The sequence below is a fragment of the Nyctereutes procyonoides genome, unplaced genomic scaffold (assembly GCF_905146905.1).
Source record: "Nyctereutes procyonoides isolate TBG_1078 unplaced genomic scaffold, NYPRO_anot_genome, whole genome shotgun sequence".
In the NCBI taxonomy this organism is placed as follows: domain Eukaryota; kingdom Metazoa; phylum Chordata; class Mammalia; order Carnivora; family Canidae; genus Nyctereutes; species Nyctereutes procyonoides.
The window spans coordinates 26,346,133-26,365,445 of record NW_026575052.1 but is presented as its reverse complement, the minus strand read 5'-3'; the positions used below and the strand labels follow the sequence as shown (position 1 = coordinate 26,365,445).

The 19,313-nt window shown below is 53.9% G+C and overlaps 2 protein-coding genes across 7 annotated transcripts in view; both read right to left on the bottom strand.

Moving 5' to 3' along the window:
• Positions 1–10,829, bottom strand: part of CPNE2 (copine 2) — a 45,668-nt gene extending 34,839 nt beyond the window's left edge. The window contains exon 1 of one of the 3 annotated variants that reach the window (XR_008665271.1): positions 10,613–10,829. The gene's annotated coding sequence lies outside the window, so the exon portion shown is untranslated. The remainder of the gene's footprint in view (positions 1–10,612) is intronic. The other 2 variants (XM_055331833.1, XM_055331832.1) reach the window with 2 other exon arrangements.
• A 7,277-nt stretch (positions 10,830–18,106) lies between these two features.
• NLRC5 (NLR family CARD domain containing 5) overlaps positions 18,107–19,313 on the bottom strand; it is an 80,404-nt gene continuing 79,197 nt past the window's right edge. For all 4 annotated transcript variants that reach the window (XM_055332025.1, XM_055332026.1, XM_055332028.1 and 1 more), the window contains one exon: positions 18,107–19,189. In XM_055332025.1, coding sequence (XP_055188000.1) covers positions 19,078–19,189 — 112 coding nt within the window. In that variant the 3' untranslated portion in view covers positions 18,107–19,077. The remainder of the gene's footprint in view (positions 19,190–19,313) is intronic.

Here is a 19,313-nt window from a genome sequence, read left to right as displayed (position 1 = left end):
ACAGGGAAGGATGCTGCTGCTTGACTCCATCCTTCTACCCACTATTGGCCACCGTGTTAGGGTCCAGGATCTGGGCTGCGTGCACCCCACTCACTACGGAAAGGTCATGCCCAACCAGGAGGGTTCCTGACTCAGAGATGGGCAGTGACAGGGAGACACCAAGAGAGGCAGGCACGGGGAGATGAACAACAGGGTCGGGGAGGCAGATGGCTGAGCTAAGCAGAAGACCTGAGAGCCTGCTGGGGAAAAGATGGAAAGGGAAGCAAAGGGCAGGGCTGAGGTGCCCAAGGAGGCAGCAGCCCCCCATTCCAGAGATTCTCAGCTGGTGGGGAGTATGGGAGGAGTGTAACAATGGGATGGCCTATCAGGATTTCAGGAGGGGCAGCACGTGCCACTTGAAAAAGTGTGCTCAACTTGATATTTATTTATTTGTTTATTTATTTATTTATTTATTTATTTATTTATTTATTTATGTATAGATTTTATTTATTTATTTGAGAGAGACAGAGATGGCAAGAGCACAAGCAGGGAGGAGAGGGAGAAGAGGCTTGATCCCGGGACTCTGGGATCATGACCCAAGCCGAAGGCAGATGCTTCATCTACTGAGCCACCCAGGTGCCCCTCAACTTGATATTTAGAAGATGAAGAAAGAAATTCAGTTTTCAATGTCCACTACAGAAAATAATGCTCTACAAAGTCTGGTCAATGGGGGGTCAGGGGTCAGTCTTCTGATCAGTGCCGGCAACAATAAGAGCACAGACCTAGGCCTCAGAATGCCCAACTTCTGATTCCCTGGCTCTGCCATTTACCCACTGTGTGACCTTGGGCAAGTGACTTAATCTGTCTGGTCTCAGTGTCCCCCTCTACGAAACAATGATAGTGAGAGTGCTCTCATGGGGTATTGTGAGGATTAAGTGAAGTAGGGCACTTTGAATGACAGCGTGTAGCTGGTGCTATTATCAGCAATTCTTTTTTTTTTAATTTTTAAAAGATTTTATTTATTTATTCATGAGAGACACAGAGAGAGAGAGAGGCAAAGACACAGGCAGAGGGAGAAGCAGGCTCTATGCAGGGAACCCAATGTGGGACTCGATCCCGGGTCTCCAGGATCAGGCCCTGGGCCGAAGGCAGGCGCTAAACCACTGAGCCACCCAGGAATCCCCTATTATCAGCAATTCTTCTTCTTTTTTTTAATCTTTTTCTTTTTTAAGATTATATTTATTTATTCATGAGACACAGAGAGAGAGGCAGAGACACAGGCAGAGGGAGAAGCAGGCTCCACGCAGGGAGTCCAATGTGGGACACGATCCTGGGACTCTAGGATCATGCCCTGGGCCAAAGGCAGATGCTCAACCGCTGAGCCACCAGGCCTCCCTTATCAGCAATTCTTGATGGCAGGGGGCAGGTGGCGCAGATCGAAACCTCGGGAGATGTGTGAAGTTTATGGATTATGGAAAAGGGGCAAAGAGTTAAAACTGGTTGATTAACATGGCTCTAGGCTCCCCTTCTCAAATTGGAAGACACGGTGCTGGAATGCCAGTGAAGAGCAAGGCGGTGGATGGGGGGCCAGGGAGGGGATAGTGGATTCAGATGCCACAAGGTGCATCCCTCAGGGTCAGTGAATCCTGCTCCGTGGGGTCTCATCATTGATAGCAGAGACTCCAGAGGTGGTGGCCCTAGGCCCTAGGTGGTCTCGGCTCCACTTGTGTTTCCCAGGTGGGCCGCCTCAGCATCTCCTGGGAGCTTGTCAGAAATGCAGCATCCTGGGCCCCACCAGGCCTGCTCCGTCAGAATCCCTAGAGCAGCACTTAGCAAGCTGTGTTTTAACAAGCCCTCCTGGTGATTCTGCGGTGGGCTAAAGTATACACAAGTACCAGTGGGATGGCTAGGTGGGGCATCTTGCTAAAATGCAGATTCTGATTCAGCAGGTCTAGGGACACATCTCAATGTCTGCATTTCTAACAAGCCCCCAGGGTGCTGAGGCTGCCCATCTGAGACCACACTTTGAGCTCTGAGCTCCTAGATCCAAGGTAGTGGTATGGCCACCTAAGGGCCAACCACATGCCAGGGATGGCTCTGGTTTAGCCCATAATGAGGCAGATGTCCTATTTGGTCCTCATACCAGGACTGTTCCCGGCCAGGTCTCCGCAGATCTCTGAGTTTGCAACGTTCGATCTAGCAGGTAACCATGGCTAACCAGGTGCCTGGTCCCCATTGGCCCTGAGGGTTACACTGACTGAACTTCTGGGGTTAGATCATCTCTTGACTATGTCCAGATCTAAGTTGCCTCCTTCGCCCCATTTCCTAGATGAGATAGTCCAGGAAGACAAATGGCAACTGTGTCAGGCTTCCCCAGAGAAAAGTGAATCAATAGGATAGTTATATATAGAGAAAGATATATTTTTTTAAAAGAATTGGCTCATACAGTTGTGGGGGCTGGCAAATGATAAATCTGTAAGACAAGACGGAAGGCTAGAAATTCAGGTCAGAGGTGACGTGGCAGTCTTGAGTCCAAAATCCACAGAGCAGACCAGGCAGGCTAGAACCAGGCAAGATTTCTATGCTGCGGTTTTGTTTTGTTTAAATAAAGTCTACCCCCAACGTGGGACTCGAACTCACGACCCAAGATCAAGAGTTGCATGTTCTACCAACAGAGCCAGCTGCCAGCTGGGCACCCCCCTATGTTGTAGTCTTGGGGCTGAATTCCTTCTTGGAAAAACCCTAGTCTTTGCTTTTTATAAAAGGCCTTCAATTGATTGGATGAGGCTGACCCACATAATGGAGGGTAATGTGCTTTAACAAAAGTCTCCTGATTTAAATGTTAATCACACCTAAAAAATAACTACACAGCAACATTAGACTGGTGTTTAACCAAACTGGTCACCATAGCCTCGCCAAGTTGACACATAAAATTAACCATCACCACAAACTTCAGCCCCTTAGGAGACCTGCTTGGCGCAGGAAAACAGGGTGCTGGGGCTGCAGTTCTGGGCCAGCTCTTCCTAAATGTGGGAGCTAGGTGGCCCTACTCCCACTCTGCCTCCTGGAAGGGAGGAGAGGAGGTGGGTGTGGCTGTGCTGATGGAGAAATAGTAATAAACTGAGAGTAATAATAATGCCTCCCCCAGGCCCTGTGCTGAGCACATCATGGACTTCTACAGCTTCATAACATCCTTGAGCGAGATATTAGCACCACCCTCATTCTCCAGATGAGCAAACTGAGGCTTGCAGGGTTTGTATTCCAGAGCCTCTGCTAAGATGACTCTGGATAAGTCCTTTGGTCCTTTTGGGTCTAGTTTTCTTATTCATCTAAAGGAAAGTACAAAATATCTGACACACTGTAGGTGCTAGCTTGAATTGAGAAAAACCCCTCTGTGGCTCCAGACTGTTCTCAGGACAACACCTAAGCTCCCTGACTCTGCCCTCACACTTTCGGCTCCAGCTACACTGTCCACAGCACAGAGTTCCAGCAATACTTTTGTGTGCCTCCATCATTTCGCATATGCTGTTCCATCTACCTGGAGTACCCTTTGTTTACTTCGCTCTTTCATTTTTCAAACTCAGCTCAGCCAAGCCAAATGCTGTCAATACCACCCACTGTGTCCCCCCCACCCCCACGGCCACCCCCAGGATGGCCAAAACTAAAAAAGCTGACAATACCAAGTGCTGATAAGGGTGTGAAGCACCTGGTACTCTCATGCTGCCAATGGGAGTGTAGACTGGTACAATCACTTTGGAGGAATGTTTAGCAGAGTCTACATAAGCTAAATAGATGCATCCCCTATAATGACTCGGCGATGCCCAGCAGAAACATGCACATATGGTCACCAAAAGACTCCCCTTCCTCCAGGATGACTCTCATGGCAGCACTATTTATAGTAGCCCCAGACTGGATATGCCCTGAATCCTGGTTGTCGGGAGAAGGGATAAGGAAATGTGAACACCCATACCATGGATTATTATACTGCTGAGAGCAAGAAGGTAGCACAAGAGTGCCGAGGATGTGGGGCTCATGGATGTACTGAATGGAGACAGCCAGACATAAAGGAGTACACAGTCCTGTTGGATTTTGTTTATAAGGAGAAAAACAGGTCTATGCTGTTGGGAGTCAGGAGAGTGGTGGAACAGGTGGAGGAGGGGTGCTTGTGACCTGAAGAGGGGCACCAGGGGGCTCTGGAGATGGTCCCGTTTCTGTTCCTTGGTTTCGACTCCTGGTGCCCAACACTTTGGTTTATGGACTGTCTCTGAGCCGTACATGTGGGACACCTGCTCCATGTTTGTACATTTTACACTTCGATAAAACGTTGTAAACCCCAAAACTCAGGGACCCCTTTACAAAGCCCCTCTTGAGCAACTTGAGGGGGAGGCACTAATATTGTCACCATCCCGAAAGCACTGGCTTAGGAGATGTCACCATCCATGGTTGAAAGTGTGGAAAGGTAAAGGGGATGACTGGTTCTCAGAACTCTGGGGTTGGTGAATTCCGGGATTTCAGAATCAGGAATCCTCTGCGTTTCCCAGCTGAAAGGCTTTGGAGTGCATCTGGTCCCACCTTCCTGGCGCACGCCAACCCAGCCATAGCCCAGGTTCTCTGGGAAGGGGTCCATCCCAGAGCTGCTCACAGGCCGGGGCCCTCCCTACAGGCCCAGGCGGCACGCAGTCCCCAGAGAGGGGGCTGGGCTCTTGCGGGGTGGGGTGGCATCTCACACCAATCACTTCTCTACCTTGGCTAAGGCGCCACACTCCCGCACTCCCGACAGGCAGCCAGGCCATTATGGGGATAAATATAGCCTCAGACAGCACAGCGAGGGAGCTGCAGCAGGGGTCTGACTCCCCCTGAGGCCCCCAGCTTCCACCAGACCACACCCAGAGGGAGGCTATTCTCTGCAGTCCTCCCACCCCCACCGCCAATCACCAAGTTCTGGCCCCTGGGGAAGAGGGCCTCCCTGCTTCAGCTCAACCTTGGTCCTAGGCCTTGGCCTGTGTTTCCCCAGCCTGTCACTCACTGGTGCAGCAGGCCACCAGGTGGCCTCCATCCACGCCCCTGCCCCACCCAGGCCTCAGCTCCTTTATCTGCAAAGTGGAGCGGGAGATAGCCTGCCCTCTGCCTCCCAGGGATCACGACAGGGGATGGGTGTGGATGTACTCTGGGATGCAGAGAGTACTTCAGGGATCTCAGGAGTGGGCCTGGCCGACCTAGGGGGCGGGGATGGTGGTGGTGGATCAAGCTAATGGAGGATGGAGGGCATGGTGATGGTGGCCACCGGCCAAAGTCATTCCAACCTAGCTTCATTCGAAGGGGGTAGCCTCAGGGACAGAAGCAGCCCTGTGGTGCCCATGCTCACCTGGGGATTACCATGGCAAGACTAGAGACAGGGGCCCTTAAAAGTATATGAACTCTTGCAAGTGCCTTCCTCTCTCTGTGCCTCAGTTTCCCTGCCCATGAAGGGCTTGGGCTCCTTCCAGCCTTGAGGAGCCTACAGCCACCCCTCAGTCTTCCCTATGGGGCTCTGGGCCTCCGTCCAGGCTCCCACCCAGAATCTCTGAGCTGATGGACGTTGAAAGTCCTCTGGGCTCACCCAGTACCGAAACCCCTCATGGGTTCCCTCACCTGGTGGGTGGCCAGGCACCGCTGCTCACACCCCTCTGCAGGCGGGGCTCTCCCCACTCTTTGTGGACGGCTTCTAGCATGCTGCCCAGCCCACTCCCCGCCACAATGAAGGGCCACCCTCACCAGACAGCGAGGAGGGGCCTCTCCGAGCCAGAGAGCAGGTGCAACTTCAGGCCCATGCCCTCCTTAGCAAGGACATCACCATCTGCCCTTAGGCTCTGGGTCCCAGCTCCCAGGAAGTCCTCCCTGAGGAGAAGGAAAAAGTAGCACGGGCTGAGTGTGCCTGGCCCTGTCCTGAGTTACAGCATTCCACTGAGGCCTCCCTGCAATCCCAGGATGTGTGCCCTCTTACAGGCACTCCATTTTACAGATCGGAGCACCGAGGCACAGAGAGGTTATGTAAACTGCCTGCTAGAGGTTGAATTACGTTCCCCCAAAGGCTAAGTTGAAATCCTCACCCCAACCCCTTACCTCAGAATGTGATCTTATCTGGAAAGACAGTGGCTACAGACTAAGTAGCTAAGATGAGGTCAGATGGGAGTAGGAGGGGCTCTTCTTAATCTGATAGGACTGGTGTCCTCCCAAGGAGGAGGAGGACGACTCCAAGGGAAGGAGGCAGAGAGTGGAGTGATGCTGCCACAGCTCCCAGGAGCTGGAAGATGCAAGGAAGCGCCCTCCCCTAGAGCCTTTAGAGGAGCACAGCCCTGCCAACAGCTCAAATTTGGACTTCCAGCCTCCAAAACAGAATATATTTCTGTGGTTGTGGGCTGCCCGGTTTCGAGTCCTTTGTCATAGCAGCCCGAGAAAACTAATACACTACCCAAGGTCATCCGTCAAATCAGAGTGTGACGCTTGGCAGTTGGGATCCCTGCGTCCACGGTACAAAGCACACCCTCCTAGGGACCACAAGGGTGACTTGGAAAGATGGCTGGGGTCCCAAAGGAGGTAGGGGTCAGATGGCATCCTCTGCTGGGAGCTGAGCACACTCTCTTCTACATCATAGTGAGGGGATGGCCAGGTCACAGCAGGCAAGCCAGATGCCCCTAGCTCCCAGCAAGACAGAAGTGTCACCAATGGGGACAGAGGGCTCTTGGAATACACTAAGCATGTTCCTACCTCAGGGCCTTTGTGTGTGCTGTTTCCTCTGTGTAGGGCACACCTCCCTCTTTCATTCAAAAATATCCACTGAGCACGTGCTGGGCACCAGGACAGCTGGGATACAGCCATGAACCATAGACCAATGCCATGGACTAGCATGTCTGCTCCAATGTCATGGCCTCTTCCTTGAGAGGCCTCCCTGACCTCTGCACAGCACCCTGCAATCACACTCACTTCATCTTGCTTTATTCTCTTTGAGGTATTTTTCTACTATCTGATGTCTTCCTGCCTCCTTGTCATTTGTGAGCCCCTCTCTGTCCCCCCCATTCCACTCTGTGCTCCACGGTGGTACCCCCACTTCACATCCTGGCCCAGAGGAGCTGCTCAATAAATGTTGTTGAGTGACAACCAGGTGGCCGCACAATGAATGAGAGGTGGGACCCAAAGCCACAGGTGGAAGACGAATCACGCTGATACATGGCCCTCTTTGGCTTACAGGCCCTTTCATTTTTTTTTTAAAGATTTTATTTATTTATTCATAGAGACACAGAGAGAGAGAGAAGCAGAGACACAGGCAGAGGGAGAACCAGGCTCCATGCAGAAAGCCTGATGTGGGACTCGATCCAGGGTCTCCAGGATCTCACCCTGGGCTGCAGGCGGTGCTAACCCGCTGCGCCACCGGGGCTGCCCTACAGGCCCTTTCAAAGCTGCCTGAAGAATCCCAGGAGGAAAGCAGTGGGGAGAGCTCCTGGTAAGGATCCCCATCTCCTAGATAAAGAAACTGAGGTCAGAGGGGTTAAGAGCCAAGGCCCAGATCACACGGGGACAGGGCGACTCTCCCTGCACACCTTGGCGCCCTGGGTGGGCAGCCAATAGTAGCAGCCACCACCTCCGCCTCCTCCAGCCCCCAGCCCTCCAGAGCCAGGCTAATCGCACCCTCTGCAGACACGTGCCTCTCCCTCCTCCATCAGCGAGCCCGCTGCCCTGTGATGGGCCCCCGGCCCTCAGCAGGGTGAGCAGGGATGCCTCCCAGAGACCCAGGAGGGCAAGTCATGACTCGTCCGGCCTCCATCAGCCAACATCACAGACCCCTTTAACAGGAGGCTACCAGGTGGGGCAGACCCAGCCATTCATCTGACACTTGCCGAGCACCTCTCTCAGGGTGGGGAAGGGCCCTGAACAAGGTGGACACGGGCCTCACCCATCTGGGGGGCGGCCACTCTTTGGGGAGAGGGGCAGATAATAAGCTGAAACACAAATGAATAAATAAGATGACCGCAGAAGGTGGCTTCTGCCCTGAGAAAAATCAGGCAAGGTGATACCCAATGAGTGCGCAATTAGCCGCTAATTAGCCTCATCTCAGACCCCGGAAAGCCAGTGGAGAAACAAGTCCACTTGACCCCGCCGTGGGAGCAGAGGCCGGGTGGCTCACGGAGGGGAGAGGGCACTGGGCCGAGAACAAGGAGGCAACCCCACCCACTTCTTAGGCAGTGCAGGACCTTAGGAGGCCATGACTCCCCTGAGGCCCCCCTAATCTCCCTCTGCACAGTGGGGATAGAACAGGATCATCTTTTTCTTCATTTGCTGCTTGCCCAGATCCTAGGGTGACCCAGCCTCCTGGCTCCCACAGAGTCCATCCTGTGTCCTGTGGGAGGCAGGGGCTGGGCAGGGGGAGAGGATCCTCCCCCCTTTCTGAGGCCAATTCTCCAAAGGAGAGGAGGCTGCATTCCTGAAATGACTGCCCCTGATCCAGCAGCCCCTGTCAGGGTTTGGGGGGGAGGGATCTTCCATCAGGCAGATGGGACCCTGGCCCTGGGCTGGGGGCTTCTCAGTAGGAAACCTTGCTCCAGGAGTGAAGGAATTCTCAGAGAATGTTCCTCTGTTTTCTGTCACTCCTTAGAGCCCTGCGAGGCCAGCCCAAGGTGCAGGAATGGGAGCAACCATCGGATCCACTATCCCTCTCGGTATCCTCCTTCCCACTTGGGACTCTGTACTTTGAACAGCTCAGAAGTCTGACACTTGGCTTCTGAGGCTCCTCTCTCCAGGGAGGAGGCAGGAGAGGGGGGAGGAGCAGTTTGGCCTGAGAAAATCCCAGAAGGCATCCTCAGTACACCCCTTGGGTTTGGGGGCTTACGGATATTCCCAGGAATAATGATACTGACAGTCAACAGAGATTGGGGCTTTTCAGGTGACCAGTCACAATGCTGGCACGTGAGCCCTTTATCACCCAATTCAATTCTCGCAGCTACCTTTAAATAAATACACAATTACCCTAAAAGATTATAAAGGTATATAAAGTATTGTTCTCACTGCTTTACAGGTGTAGAAACGGATGCTGTATCCCTGGCCCTCCCGTCCCTGAGTTTTAAATTTTCACAGCCCCCAGGAAGGGCGGGTTACTTTGAAACACTGCACATGCCATTCACACAGTGCACCCCACTTTGCAGAGCCCATGTCCCCCAGTTCCAGCCTCCCAGCAGCCCTATAAGCTGGAACATGGCATAGTTTGCTTCATTTTACAGATGGAAAACCTCCGTCCGAGCCCAGCGAGCCAGAAAGCACACAGACAGGAAGTGGCAGGGGGCAAGGAGGATCCAAGCGTCAACATTCTCGGTCCCTGGTTCTTTCCATGGAGAAACAGGCCTGGGTGACCCCTCCCACCGTGGCCAGCTATGTTGACTCCCTGGGGCAGGACCAGAGCACACCAGGCCCTACGCCAGAGGGATTGCAATAAAGCCACTCCTTTCTGTTTGTGTCCAGCTTCCAGGCACACAAGTCCTTGATGATTAGCCCATTTTACAGACAAGCAGCGGGAGGCTTAGGGGGTTGGAGTGGCCCCCAGCCCACCGGTTCCCACCCAGGTCTCCCAAAGCTGCTCGGCGAGACTGGCCACCGGCAGGCTGCAGCTGCTGAAGGTTACAAAGGGGTTCCTCCTCCCATTACTGAAGCCGTGGGTGCCCCAAGGAATGGAAAAAGCCTTCCACCCATGGGTGACAGCCCACACCCGGAGGCAGGCAAAAACAACAAAGGCCGCTCTTAATTCTCCCAGATGCCTTGCCGGTGTCACTTCCCCGGATACATAACGGGGCTGGGAGAATCACAGGCAGCAGGACGAGCCCTCAACTGGCTACCAGAGCTCTGGGGTCCAGCCCCACTTGAGATCCTGCGCACATCACGGCCCCCTTCGAAGGAGCCCCTCTCGGAGGGGCTTGTCCAAGGAGGGCGCGGAGGGCGGGGCTGGGGAATCCGGCGGGTGCGAAGAGGGGGTAAGGCACCTCTATTCTCGGAACGCAAAGGAAGCAGGAGCCTCGCTCTTTCTTTCTCCCCTTGTCCCCCCCACCCCACCCCCTTAACCACACAGGTGCCAGACAGCTTTGGCGAAAAAACTAGTTTGCAAACACTCTTCGACTTCTGGGAAGCTGCCCGGCTCCGCTCCCTCTTCCAGGGCTGGGAGCTGGCTCCCAGGCTGTGGGCGGCGGCGGGGATCCTGGGGGTTGAAAGCAGGGTGCGGGGGCCCCGAGCCAGCCCGACCTCAAGTCTTCGGCAGCTCCGACGGTGGCGGAGGCTCTACCTTCCGAACGCCCCCAGGCTCCCTGCGGGAAAGGCAGGCGAGTCCCCCAACGGCTGGGCTCGCACCCCGAGGGGCGCCACCCTGCTCCCGCACCCTCCCCGCTTTGCCCCCGGCGGTCGGGGCGCAGCCGGAGCGCCCCCGCGTGGCCGGGTCGCAGCTGAGTCACCCCGCGGGCGGCGCGCGGGGGGCGGGGGCTTGGGGCGCCAGGGCCCCCGCGGCGGGACCCCGCTTCCTCCCAGCCCGCCACCGGCGCCAGAAGCCGAGCCCCAAGGCCGAACTCAGCGCTCGCGCCAGGGCGCCCCGCCCGCCCCGGGCCGCCCGGGCCCCACTCACCGCGGGTCCCGCGGGCGCCGCCGCCCTCACGGCGCCGCCGCCTCTGCCGCTGCCCGCGCTCCGGGCCGCCGGGGCATCCCGGGGCGCTCCTCTGCTCGGCGGGGCCCGCGGGCGCGGGACGGGCTCAGGGTGCTGCCCGCGCGGCCCTCGCCAGCTCGCGTGCGCTCCGGCCGCTCGGGGTCCGCGCTCCTCCCGGGCGGCGGCGGCGGCGGCGGCGGCGGCGGCTCCGGCTCCGGCTCCGGCTCCTCCCTCCGGCCGAGAGGGGGCGGGGGTGCGGAGGGAGTGGGGAGGCGAGGCGGGCGCTTCCTGGCGGGGCGAGCGCTCCCACGGGCGGCGCGGAGGCGCTGTCCCGCCCGCCGCCCCGGCTCCGAGCCCGCGGCTGGCGCGCCCTGGCGCTCGGGGCTCTCGGCGCCGCGGGGCCGAACGCTCGGGGCCGGGATCCCGGGGTCCGACCGCTCGAGGCTGGGACTCCGGAGCCGGCGCCGCTGCTTCGCACCCTCCCGGCGGGCCTCGCCGCAACCGCGGGCGCCTCCGAGGTCCGAGCACCGTGCGCTCCGGGCCGCGGACGCGGGACCCGAAGGTGGGCTCAGCCGGGGCCTGGGGGACCCCAGCGCGCTGCCTGCGGCCTCGAGCCCCGGGGCCTGCGCCGCGCCCTCGGGGGTACAGCACAGGGCAAGGTTCGGCCGTGTTGACCAGCACTAGGACCGCAGTGTTCCCCCCCACCCCCAGTGGTAAAAGAGCTCGGCATTTTCTAGTCACCAGACACTGGGAAGATGACACATATTTCTGACAGAGATGATAAGATAAAGACAGTTTCAACACTGCCTGGAGCTGGGTAGCGGGAGCATAATTAAGGGGGGGGCCTTGAGGCCCTGGCATCGATCCCACCTCTTCCTGCGAAGGCCTTCTTTTACCCTAGAAGAAGCCCCAGTTCTTAAGAAATGCATCTGTCTCGGGGGGCTCCTGCTGCAGACCACCCAGCGGTATTTATATGCACACACACGCCTCCAATTCATGGCTTCGGAGGGCTTTTAACCAGGTTGTGGGGGATCTCACGGCCCTGTCCCAAAGCCCTTGTCTCTGTGGCTCCAAGGCCAGGAGGCACTTGGGTTATGGTTTTTCCATTCCAGGTAGGAGAGGGTTAACTAGGAGACTCACACTGCAGCCTGTGAACCTCCCTCCAGTCTGAGTCACAGGCACTTTGCAGCCCTAGAGGGGCAACCACTAAAAACCCCAGGGCTCTGAGCTTTGTTTCCTGCCTGCCTATCCCCCAGCCCATCCTTCCCTTCCTCCAAGCTCTCCTCACCTTTCCTCCATCGACTCTTCAAAGCCCTCAGCCCAGCTCTGAGGCAAACCAGTCAGATCCAGCTCCAGCCCCACCTCCCCCAGGAAGCCTTGCTGGATTGATCCGACCCCTGAATCCCTTTCCTCTCCATGCTTCAGGAGCCACCAGAAAGGCAGGTACTGGGATGAAGGATGAACCCAAGGAGAGTCCGTCCCCTCAAGCTCCTCCTATCTCTGGAGCAAGCCCACAACCCAGGTAATTGTATTATTGATGAAAAATGCAAAGATTGGTGGCGAGGTATCACAGAAGACCCAACTCAGCCATGGAAGTCAAACTACCTCATCCTTTGGGGCTTCTAGAGGAAGTCTCCTAGAGGAGTAGTTGGGCCTGCCCAGGGTGAAGAAGATCCTGGATCCCCGGCCAAAGGGAGAGACTATAATAAAGGTCAGGGATCAGAGGAATTCCACTCCTAGGTATCTACCAGAGGGAAATGAAAGTGTATATTCAAACGAAAACTCCTGTTGAATGTTCACTGCAGTGTGGTTCAGGACAGCCAAAAAGTGGGGACAGGTCCAATGCCCATTAAGCAATGAACAGATAAACAAAATGTGGTCCATAATACAATGGAGTATCATTCAGCCATAGAAAGATGTGGTGTATACACACTCTGAACAAACTTTGAAAACATGATGCTCAGTGAAAGGAGCCAGTCACAGACCACATATTGTATGATTCCATTTCTATGAAATGTCCACACTAGACAAGTCCACAGACACAGAAGGCAGCTTAGTGACTGTCTAGGCCTGGGAGGAGAGATTGGGGAGTGATTGCTATTAATTCCAGGTTTCTTGGGGGATGATTAAAAATTTCTGAAATTAGATTACAGTGATGGTTGAACAACTGTAGGTATACTCAAACCATTGACTTGTATACTTTAAAGGGGTGAATGTTATATCTCGAAGCTGTCTAAAACAAAGTCAGGGATCAGGAGGGGCCAGAGGTCAATTGATTAAGGCCAAGTGTCCAAAAATGTGATGATTCCACACTCTGCCCTTGATTCATACAGAATGCAAGGACATTATAGCAACATGTTGAAGGGAGTTTTTCCTCGCCCTGGTAGAGATCTCTCTGCAAAAGCAAGAGGCCTGGGTTTCCTAAAATAGGTCTATATTGTGTGTGTGTGTGTGTGTGTGTGTATAAAACATCTGCCGTCTGGGTATTTATGTCCACAGTCCAGGCTGCCTGGACAAACAGATCAGAATAATCAGGGTTGCCTGTGCACTTTGGTGTGCTTGTGAATTAAAGACATTCAAAAGAGCACTACCTGTGTACCTGGCCCTGGCTGGCTTTAGGCGTGTGTGAAGGAGTAGAGGTTATTTATGCTTCATCACAAATCACCCTAAACCTTGTTATCTATCTCGCAAGGCTTTGAGGAAGGGGTCACTTGGCCTAGCTGGGGTGGTTCTTGCTTAGGATTTCTCAAAGGGTTGCAGTCAGACCATGACAGGGACTAGAATTATCTAGAAGGCATATGTCTGGCAGTTGAAGCTGGTTGTCAGCTGGGACCTCAGCTGAAATTGTCAACTGGAACCCCTATCTATGACCGTTCCATGTGGCCTGGGCTTCCTTGGAATATGGCAGCTGGTTTCCAAGAGTGAACATTCTAAGAGAATCAGGTGGAAGCCTTGTTATCTTTTATAGAACCTTAGCCTTGGAAGTCACGTGATGTCACTTCTGCAGTGGTTACCAGCTCACTCCATAGATCTGCCTCTCAGTGAGAGGCCTGTCACTGTCATATTGTGGAGAGCATGCAGGACAGGTGATATTGAGAGGCCTGTCACTGTCATATTGTGGAGAGCATGCAGGACAGGTGATATTGTGGTGGCCGTCTTTGGAAAATACCATCTTCCACAAGGAGTTGATGTGGAGACAAACCCCATAATGGAGACATCCCCTCAAGAATCTCATGGCTGACTCCAGTGCCAGATTTCAGGCATAGAACGGTGGCTCTGGGTTTGAATCCCAGCCCCTCTAGTTATTGCCTGGGTGAGATCAGTCATTCCTCTGGTGAGATCACTCAATCCTCTGGGCCTCAGTAAAATGGAAGGATAGATTTAGTATCTGCTTCTTGGGATGCATGTGGGAATTCAGTGAGACTGTCATGTGGTTAGAACAGTACCCAGTGTGCCTAGACACCAGGACTATTTTTAAGTTCTAGAGTTGTGGTCACTGTAATGTAGGGATGCACCATTGTAGGGTGAGGACACCCAGGCACCCTCATGCCTTTCCAGTCAGCCCCAGACACCTCTATCAGCCCCAATCTTGCACTGAAATACTTGTGTCAGGGTTGGGACCACAGGCCCAGCCCAGGAAACTGGATGCTTCTGTCCTAGGCACTCAACCTGGGGACCCTGGTTGGCCTTTGTTCTCTAGTGAAAGCTCCTTTTCTGTCACCTCCTCAGGGCAAAGGTCACTTTCTGGGCAGCCAGGGCAAGGCTGGAGTTTGTGTGGATGAGCAATGAGGTATAGCTTCCAAGGGCCAAGGCCAGGGAGGACTCCAGTTCTGGAGGCTGGGAGACACATGGGGTAGGAGTGATGTACTTCACCAGGGTGACTGCTGGGGCAGGAGGAAGACCAGCTGTTTCCAGAACTTCCTGAAACCAGCCTTCAGAGGATCCTTGCAAAACAGCCACCGCAAGGTCTTTTCCGGAAAGCTCGAGATGTGTCCAGAGGGTGTGTCCAGCTCTGGCTAGGGCCACCACCCTCTGGCCTGGCCTTGGTCATGTAGGGGGGTTGGGGGCAGAAGCAGGGCTAGTTAGAATGCAGACTTGATTGGGGGAGGGGGTGTCTCTCTAGGAGGAACACACAGACCTGCTGCCCAGGACCACCTCAACTTCCTTCTTGCTCCACAATTGGAACTGAAGCTCCACTGACTACTTGCTGTGTGACCTTGGCAAGTCTTATTCCTCTCGGGGCCCCTGTTTTCTCCTTTGTAAAACAGAGTAGATTGTTGCTGAGATTATAGCTATGGGTCTAGAGGAGGTCATGGATAGTGCAAGCCCTCCAGAACAATAACCAGGCAAGGCAGGTGACAGAGGATTCAGAACCCTCCCTGGAGGGAGAATTAACCAGAAGGTCACTTTTGCAGCGCTGGTGAAAGTGAATTCTTGTACCTTGTCTCACTTTGCTCATCCCCTCACTATACAGATGAGAAAACTGGGTCTTCTCCTAGGGGACTGAGTCACAAAATTTGAAAGTGGTTAGGAGAGTAGATCCTAAGAGCTTTCATCTCAAAGAAAAACACATTTTTTTCTTTCTGTTTTTTTTTTTTTTTTTTTTTTTTTGTAACTCTAGGAGATCCTGGCTGTTAATATATTGTGGGCATCATTTCATGATATATGCTAGTCAAGTCCTTAGCCTGTATGCTTGAACTCATACAGTGCCTATGTCAGTTATATCTCACTGAAACCGGAGAGAAAAATGAGCGAAAATATAAAGTCATGAAACACAGGCTTGATTCCTGGTACTACGCCTTATTAGCTATGTGCCTTTGGACAAGTCAGGAAAAATCTCTGGATCTCATTGTCCTCCTCTGGAAAGAGACAGTCATTAGGATCCAGGGGACAAAAGAAGGTGTATGGGGCAGAGCCTTGGCTGGGCTTTCCCAGAGCCTTCATGCTGCACACCCTTAAGTCTCCACTGGTGGCTACATATTTGCATTGCCTGGGGAGCTTTCTAAATACTGTTTTTTAAAAAAAGCCATTTTAAAAAGCTCCCCCAGGTGATTCTAATTGCAGTCAGGGGGAGCCCCATTTATTGGTGGACAGCCAGCCTCGGTTAGCTAAGTGTGGTCCAGCAGGATAGACATCACTTGGGGGCAGGGAGGGCAGATGCTTCTTAGAAATGCAGAATCCTAGTCCCTGCCCTACACCTGCTGAACCAGATCTGCATGTTAACAAGATGCCCAGATGATTCAGTGCATATGCCAGTTTCCATAACTGTGATTTTATAGTTGGAGAAAGAAGTATTGCCCTGCAGTGGATTTCAGATATGTGTTTGGAGACAAGACAGAAGGGGCAATTTGGGAGGATCTGAGGGCTGTGGGGACAGGAAGGAAGACGGTGACTGCCATCAGAAAGGTGGAGATATTCAATCTGTAAAACCACAGGACAGAGGCCAAGCGACAAAGTAGCTAAATGAGCTTTTGGCAGCCTTGCAGGCACTTCCTGGCCCGAGGAGGAATGTGATTGGGTCAGTCAGGCTGGCCAAGTAAGGGGTGTAATGAGAATGGCGCTCCCAGGTGCAGAACACCGCTTACTTGGCCACAGCCTGACTTTCTCTGAACTGTGTTTGTTTTATGTATATATTTAAACAGCTTGCTTTTCAGAGGAAGGGGGTGGGGAGACTGGACCTCCTCAGTGTGGGTGGAAACACAGTCCAGGCCTCCAAGCACGCCGCAGGTGGCAGAAGAGGATGATTAATAAATTGAACGAGGTAAGCGTACCCCAGCCTGTAGTGGACCCAGCCTGCTGGGGTGCTGAAGCCACAGTTCATCTCAGGGCAGCTGCTGAAAGTTTCTGGGGTTTAGAACTCGGGCAGGGCTCAAGGGGAAAGAAGAAGAAGGAAAATGAATAAACAGCAATAAAGAATGTCCCTGAGCTCTGGGCTCTGCCGGTGTGCATTTCACCCGACCTACAGCTTCTGGGTGGTGCTCTGTTCCTGCCTCCCCCAAGACTTCCCTGGGCAAGTCATCTTCAGGCTTTGGGGGACTCTGACTCCAGTTTTGCATAAAGACAGAGACAGCACAAGCCCCCTTGGTATGAAGGTGGACCCTAAGGGTCCACAGTCACCGTGGCATCATTTCCTGGGAACGTGAGACAGAATCCAGGATTCCGGTTTTCCAGGAAAACCTGCTGCAACCTCTGCCTGCCCAGCCCCTCCCCTATGACCAGGCTGATGGCACCACTCGGTGCCAGGTGTGCCCTGACCCTGGGCAGGGTACACCTGCCGTAAGAGTGTCCTGCGGGGTGTGGGTGCTTGGCACTTGGCCGGAGGACTTTCTCCTCACGCTCGGCGGGCGGGCGACCAGGGACAACACAGAGGGCAGCAAAGGTCAGGGTTGAGCCATCCAGGTGAGCCTCCGGCAGGCAGAACATCCCAGGCTCCTAGGCCAGGTGGGAGCAGCTCCCAGCAGCACCTCTTAAGCCCATTCTGGGTGGAATGGCAAAGGAAGTAATCTCAGGAATCCCCAGTGGGCCAACCTGCCCTCCAGTGGCGCTAGGCCGCAACTGCACCCTGCCTGCCGCCTTCTCACAGTGGGGTGCGGCTCTGGAGGAAAGCTCTCCAGCCATCAACTTGTTCAGCCCACAGGCAGGTGACAGAGTGGGTGCTATTCTCCTGTCATTTCAAGTATCTCTGCACCTCATATGATATTTAACTCTAAAGGGGGAAGGGAAGTAGCATGTCACCGGTACCTGCTGCCTACTAGGGACTTTGTATACCATGCTTCCTGCACGCCCCCAAAGGTCCTGGAGGCCAGGGGGTGTTACTAACTCAAGTCCAGAAATAGTTTCTGTCTCCGAAGACCAGCAATAAGCCAGTCAAGTCACAGTCCATTCCACGCCCATCTGACTTCCAAAGCCTTGTTTTTTTTATGTCCCACCCACCAGACCCTTCCAGGTCAGGAGATTCTAGGCCTTCACAAGGACCAGGCAAACAGCGAAAGGGAGGGGCAATATTGGGGAATGGTGGGGACTGTGGCAAACAGAGATGTGTGCTATACGTAAAGGGCATGGTCAAAAGACTCCACTGATTACTCTTGAGTGGGGACGAGGGGCCAAACACCCTAATGAAAGCTAAAGATCTGGATTTTCATGTAAAAGTTCTCAATTTTAAATACTGACGATTGATTCAGAAACGAGTTTAAATTTAATGCAAGTCAAACAAAGAATGTTTCTAACACCTTGAGCCTGTATAATACCCTCTTGGTGCCGCTGACTTGAGTCCGGAGTGGGGAGGCAACTTGCCCACAAGTCCATGACCATACGGAGACAGGGTCTGCACTTGGCTCCACGTCTCCTGACTCCTAAGCCTGTGCTCCTGTCTGTTCACCTCTCTGTGGTCTGTCCTTCTCTCCAGTCCCTGGGGCAGGGGGTAAACCACTCCTGACCTTGGGTATTAGCAGGACACATCAGACTCAGGGTTGAGGCTAAGACACCATCCACATTTATTGATCTAATTTGGCTTAAAGTGTGGAAGGGCCATCCTTGGGCCTTCTTGAAAGTTAACAAATACATCACACAGCACGTGCAGCCCCTGGGAGCTCACCCGGATCCTGCTGAGGTAGTGGCTGGACCCAGTGGCCTTGCCTGATCATCTTGGTAGTTCCTGTCCCCACACCCTTAGACTTGGCCTTTTCCATTACACAGGTCAGACCTGGCCTGTCCATTCCCAAGCCCTGTATCTAGATCTGGGCTCAAAGTCTTTGGAATCCAGCATTTAAGAGGAGAGTCATCCCATTTACAAGTGGGGACACAGAGGCTTGAGGCAAGAGGGGACTCATCCAAAAGCCTTGTGGCCAAGTCCCTGGCTTGGCCCTCAGGCCACTGGGCTAGTCAGTGCTTGGACACTCTCCTCATCCCATTTCTGGGTGGAGAAGATTCCCTGGCTTAGCTAGCTACTCTGAAAATGCAATGTATAAATACATACTTGCCTTTAAAAAAGTCATAAATTAGATTTTATACCAGCCTGAGGGTACCTGGCCAGCCATGTCATATGATGTGAACATTCATCACATGTCATATTTGAACCACAGACCACATGTCCTGCCACGTGGGTGCCAGGACCCATGCCACTGGCCCACGGGCCATACTGCAAGTCCCAGGTAACCTTGCATAGGAGTCGGCCTCATGTGGCCTTCTGTGTCACATACCACATCACGACACTTTCACATAGTGCGACTGTTCCTGACTGGTCATGTGTGTTCCATGCAATACAGGGTAGTCTCCTGGTCATACTAGGCCCCTGGTCCCTTGTTGAAGATTCTAGCCTGACAAATATTGCCCTCCCTCCCGGGACAGCACACAGAGGCACCCAGCTGAGGCTCTTTTCCTGAGCCCTCTGTCCTGGTGAGTGGAAGTTGGCTTCACTTGGCTGGACTCAAAGGATCTTGAGGAGGCCATCAAGTACCCCGAAGGGCTTGCGGCTGCTTGTCGAAGAAAGCGAAGTCCAGCCTGGGCTCCTGGCTCTGTAGATGCTGGGCCATGGTGGGGGAGATGGGATTGTTCCAGAGGCTGTAGGGCACAAGGGCAGGCACTCAGCTATAGGAGCTGTTGGCTCCTCCTTTCGTCTCCATCTGCTGTCCTATCTACAGATGGGAAAGCCCAAGAGGACGAAGAGCCATGCCCCGACAGAGGT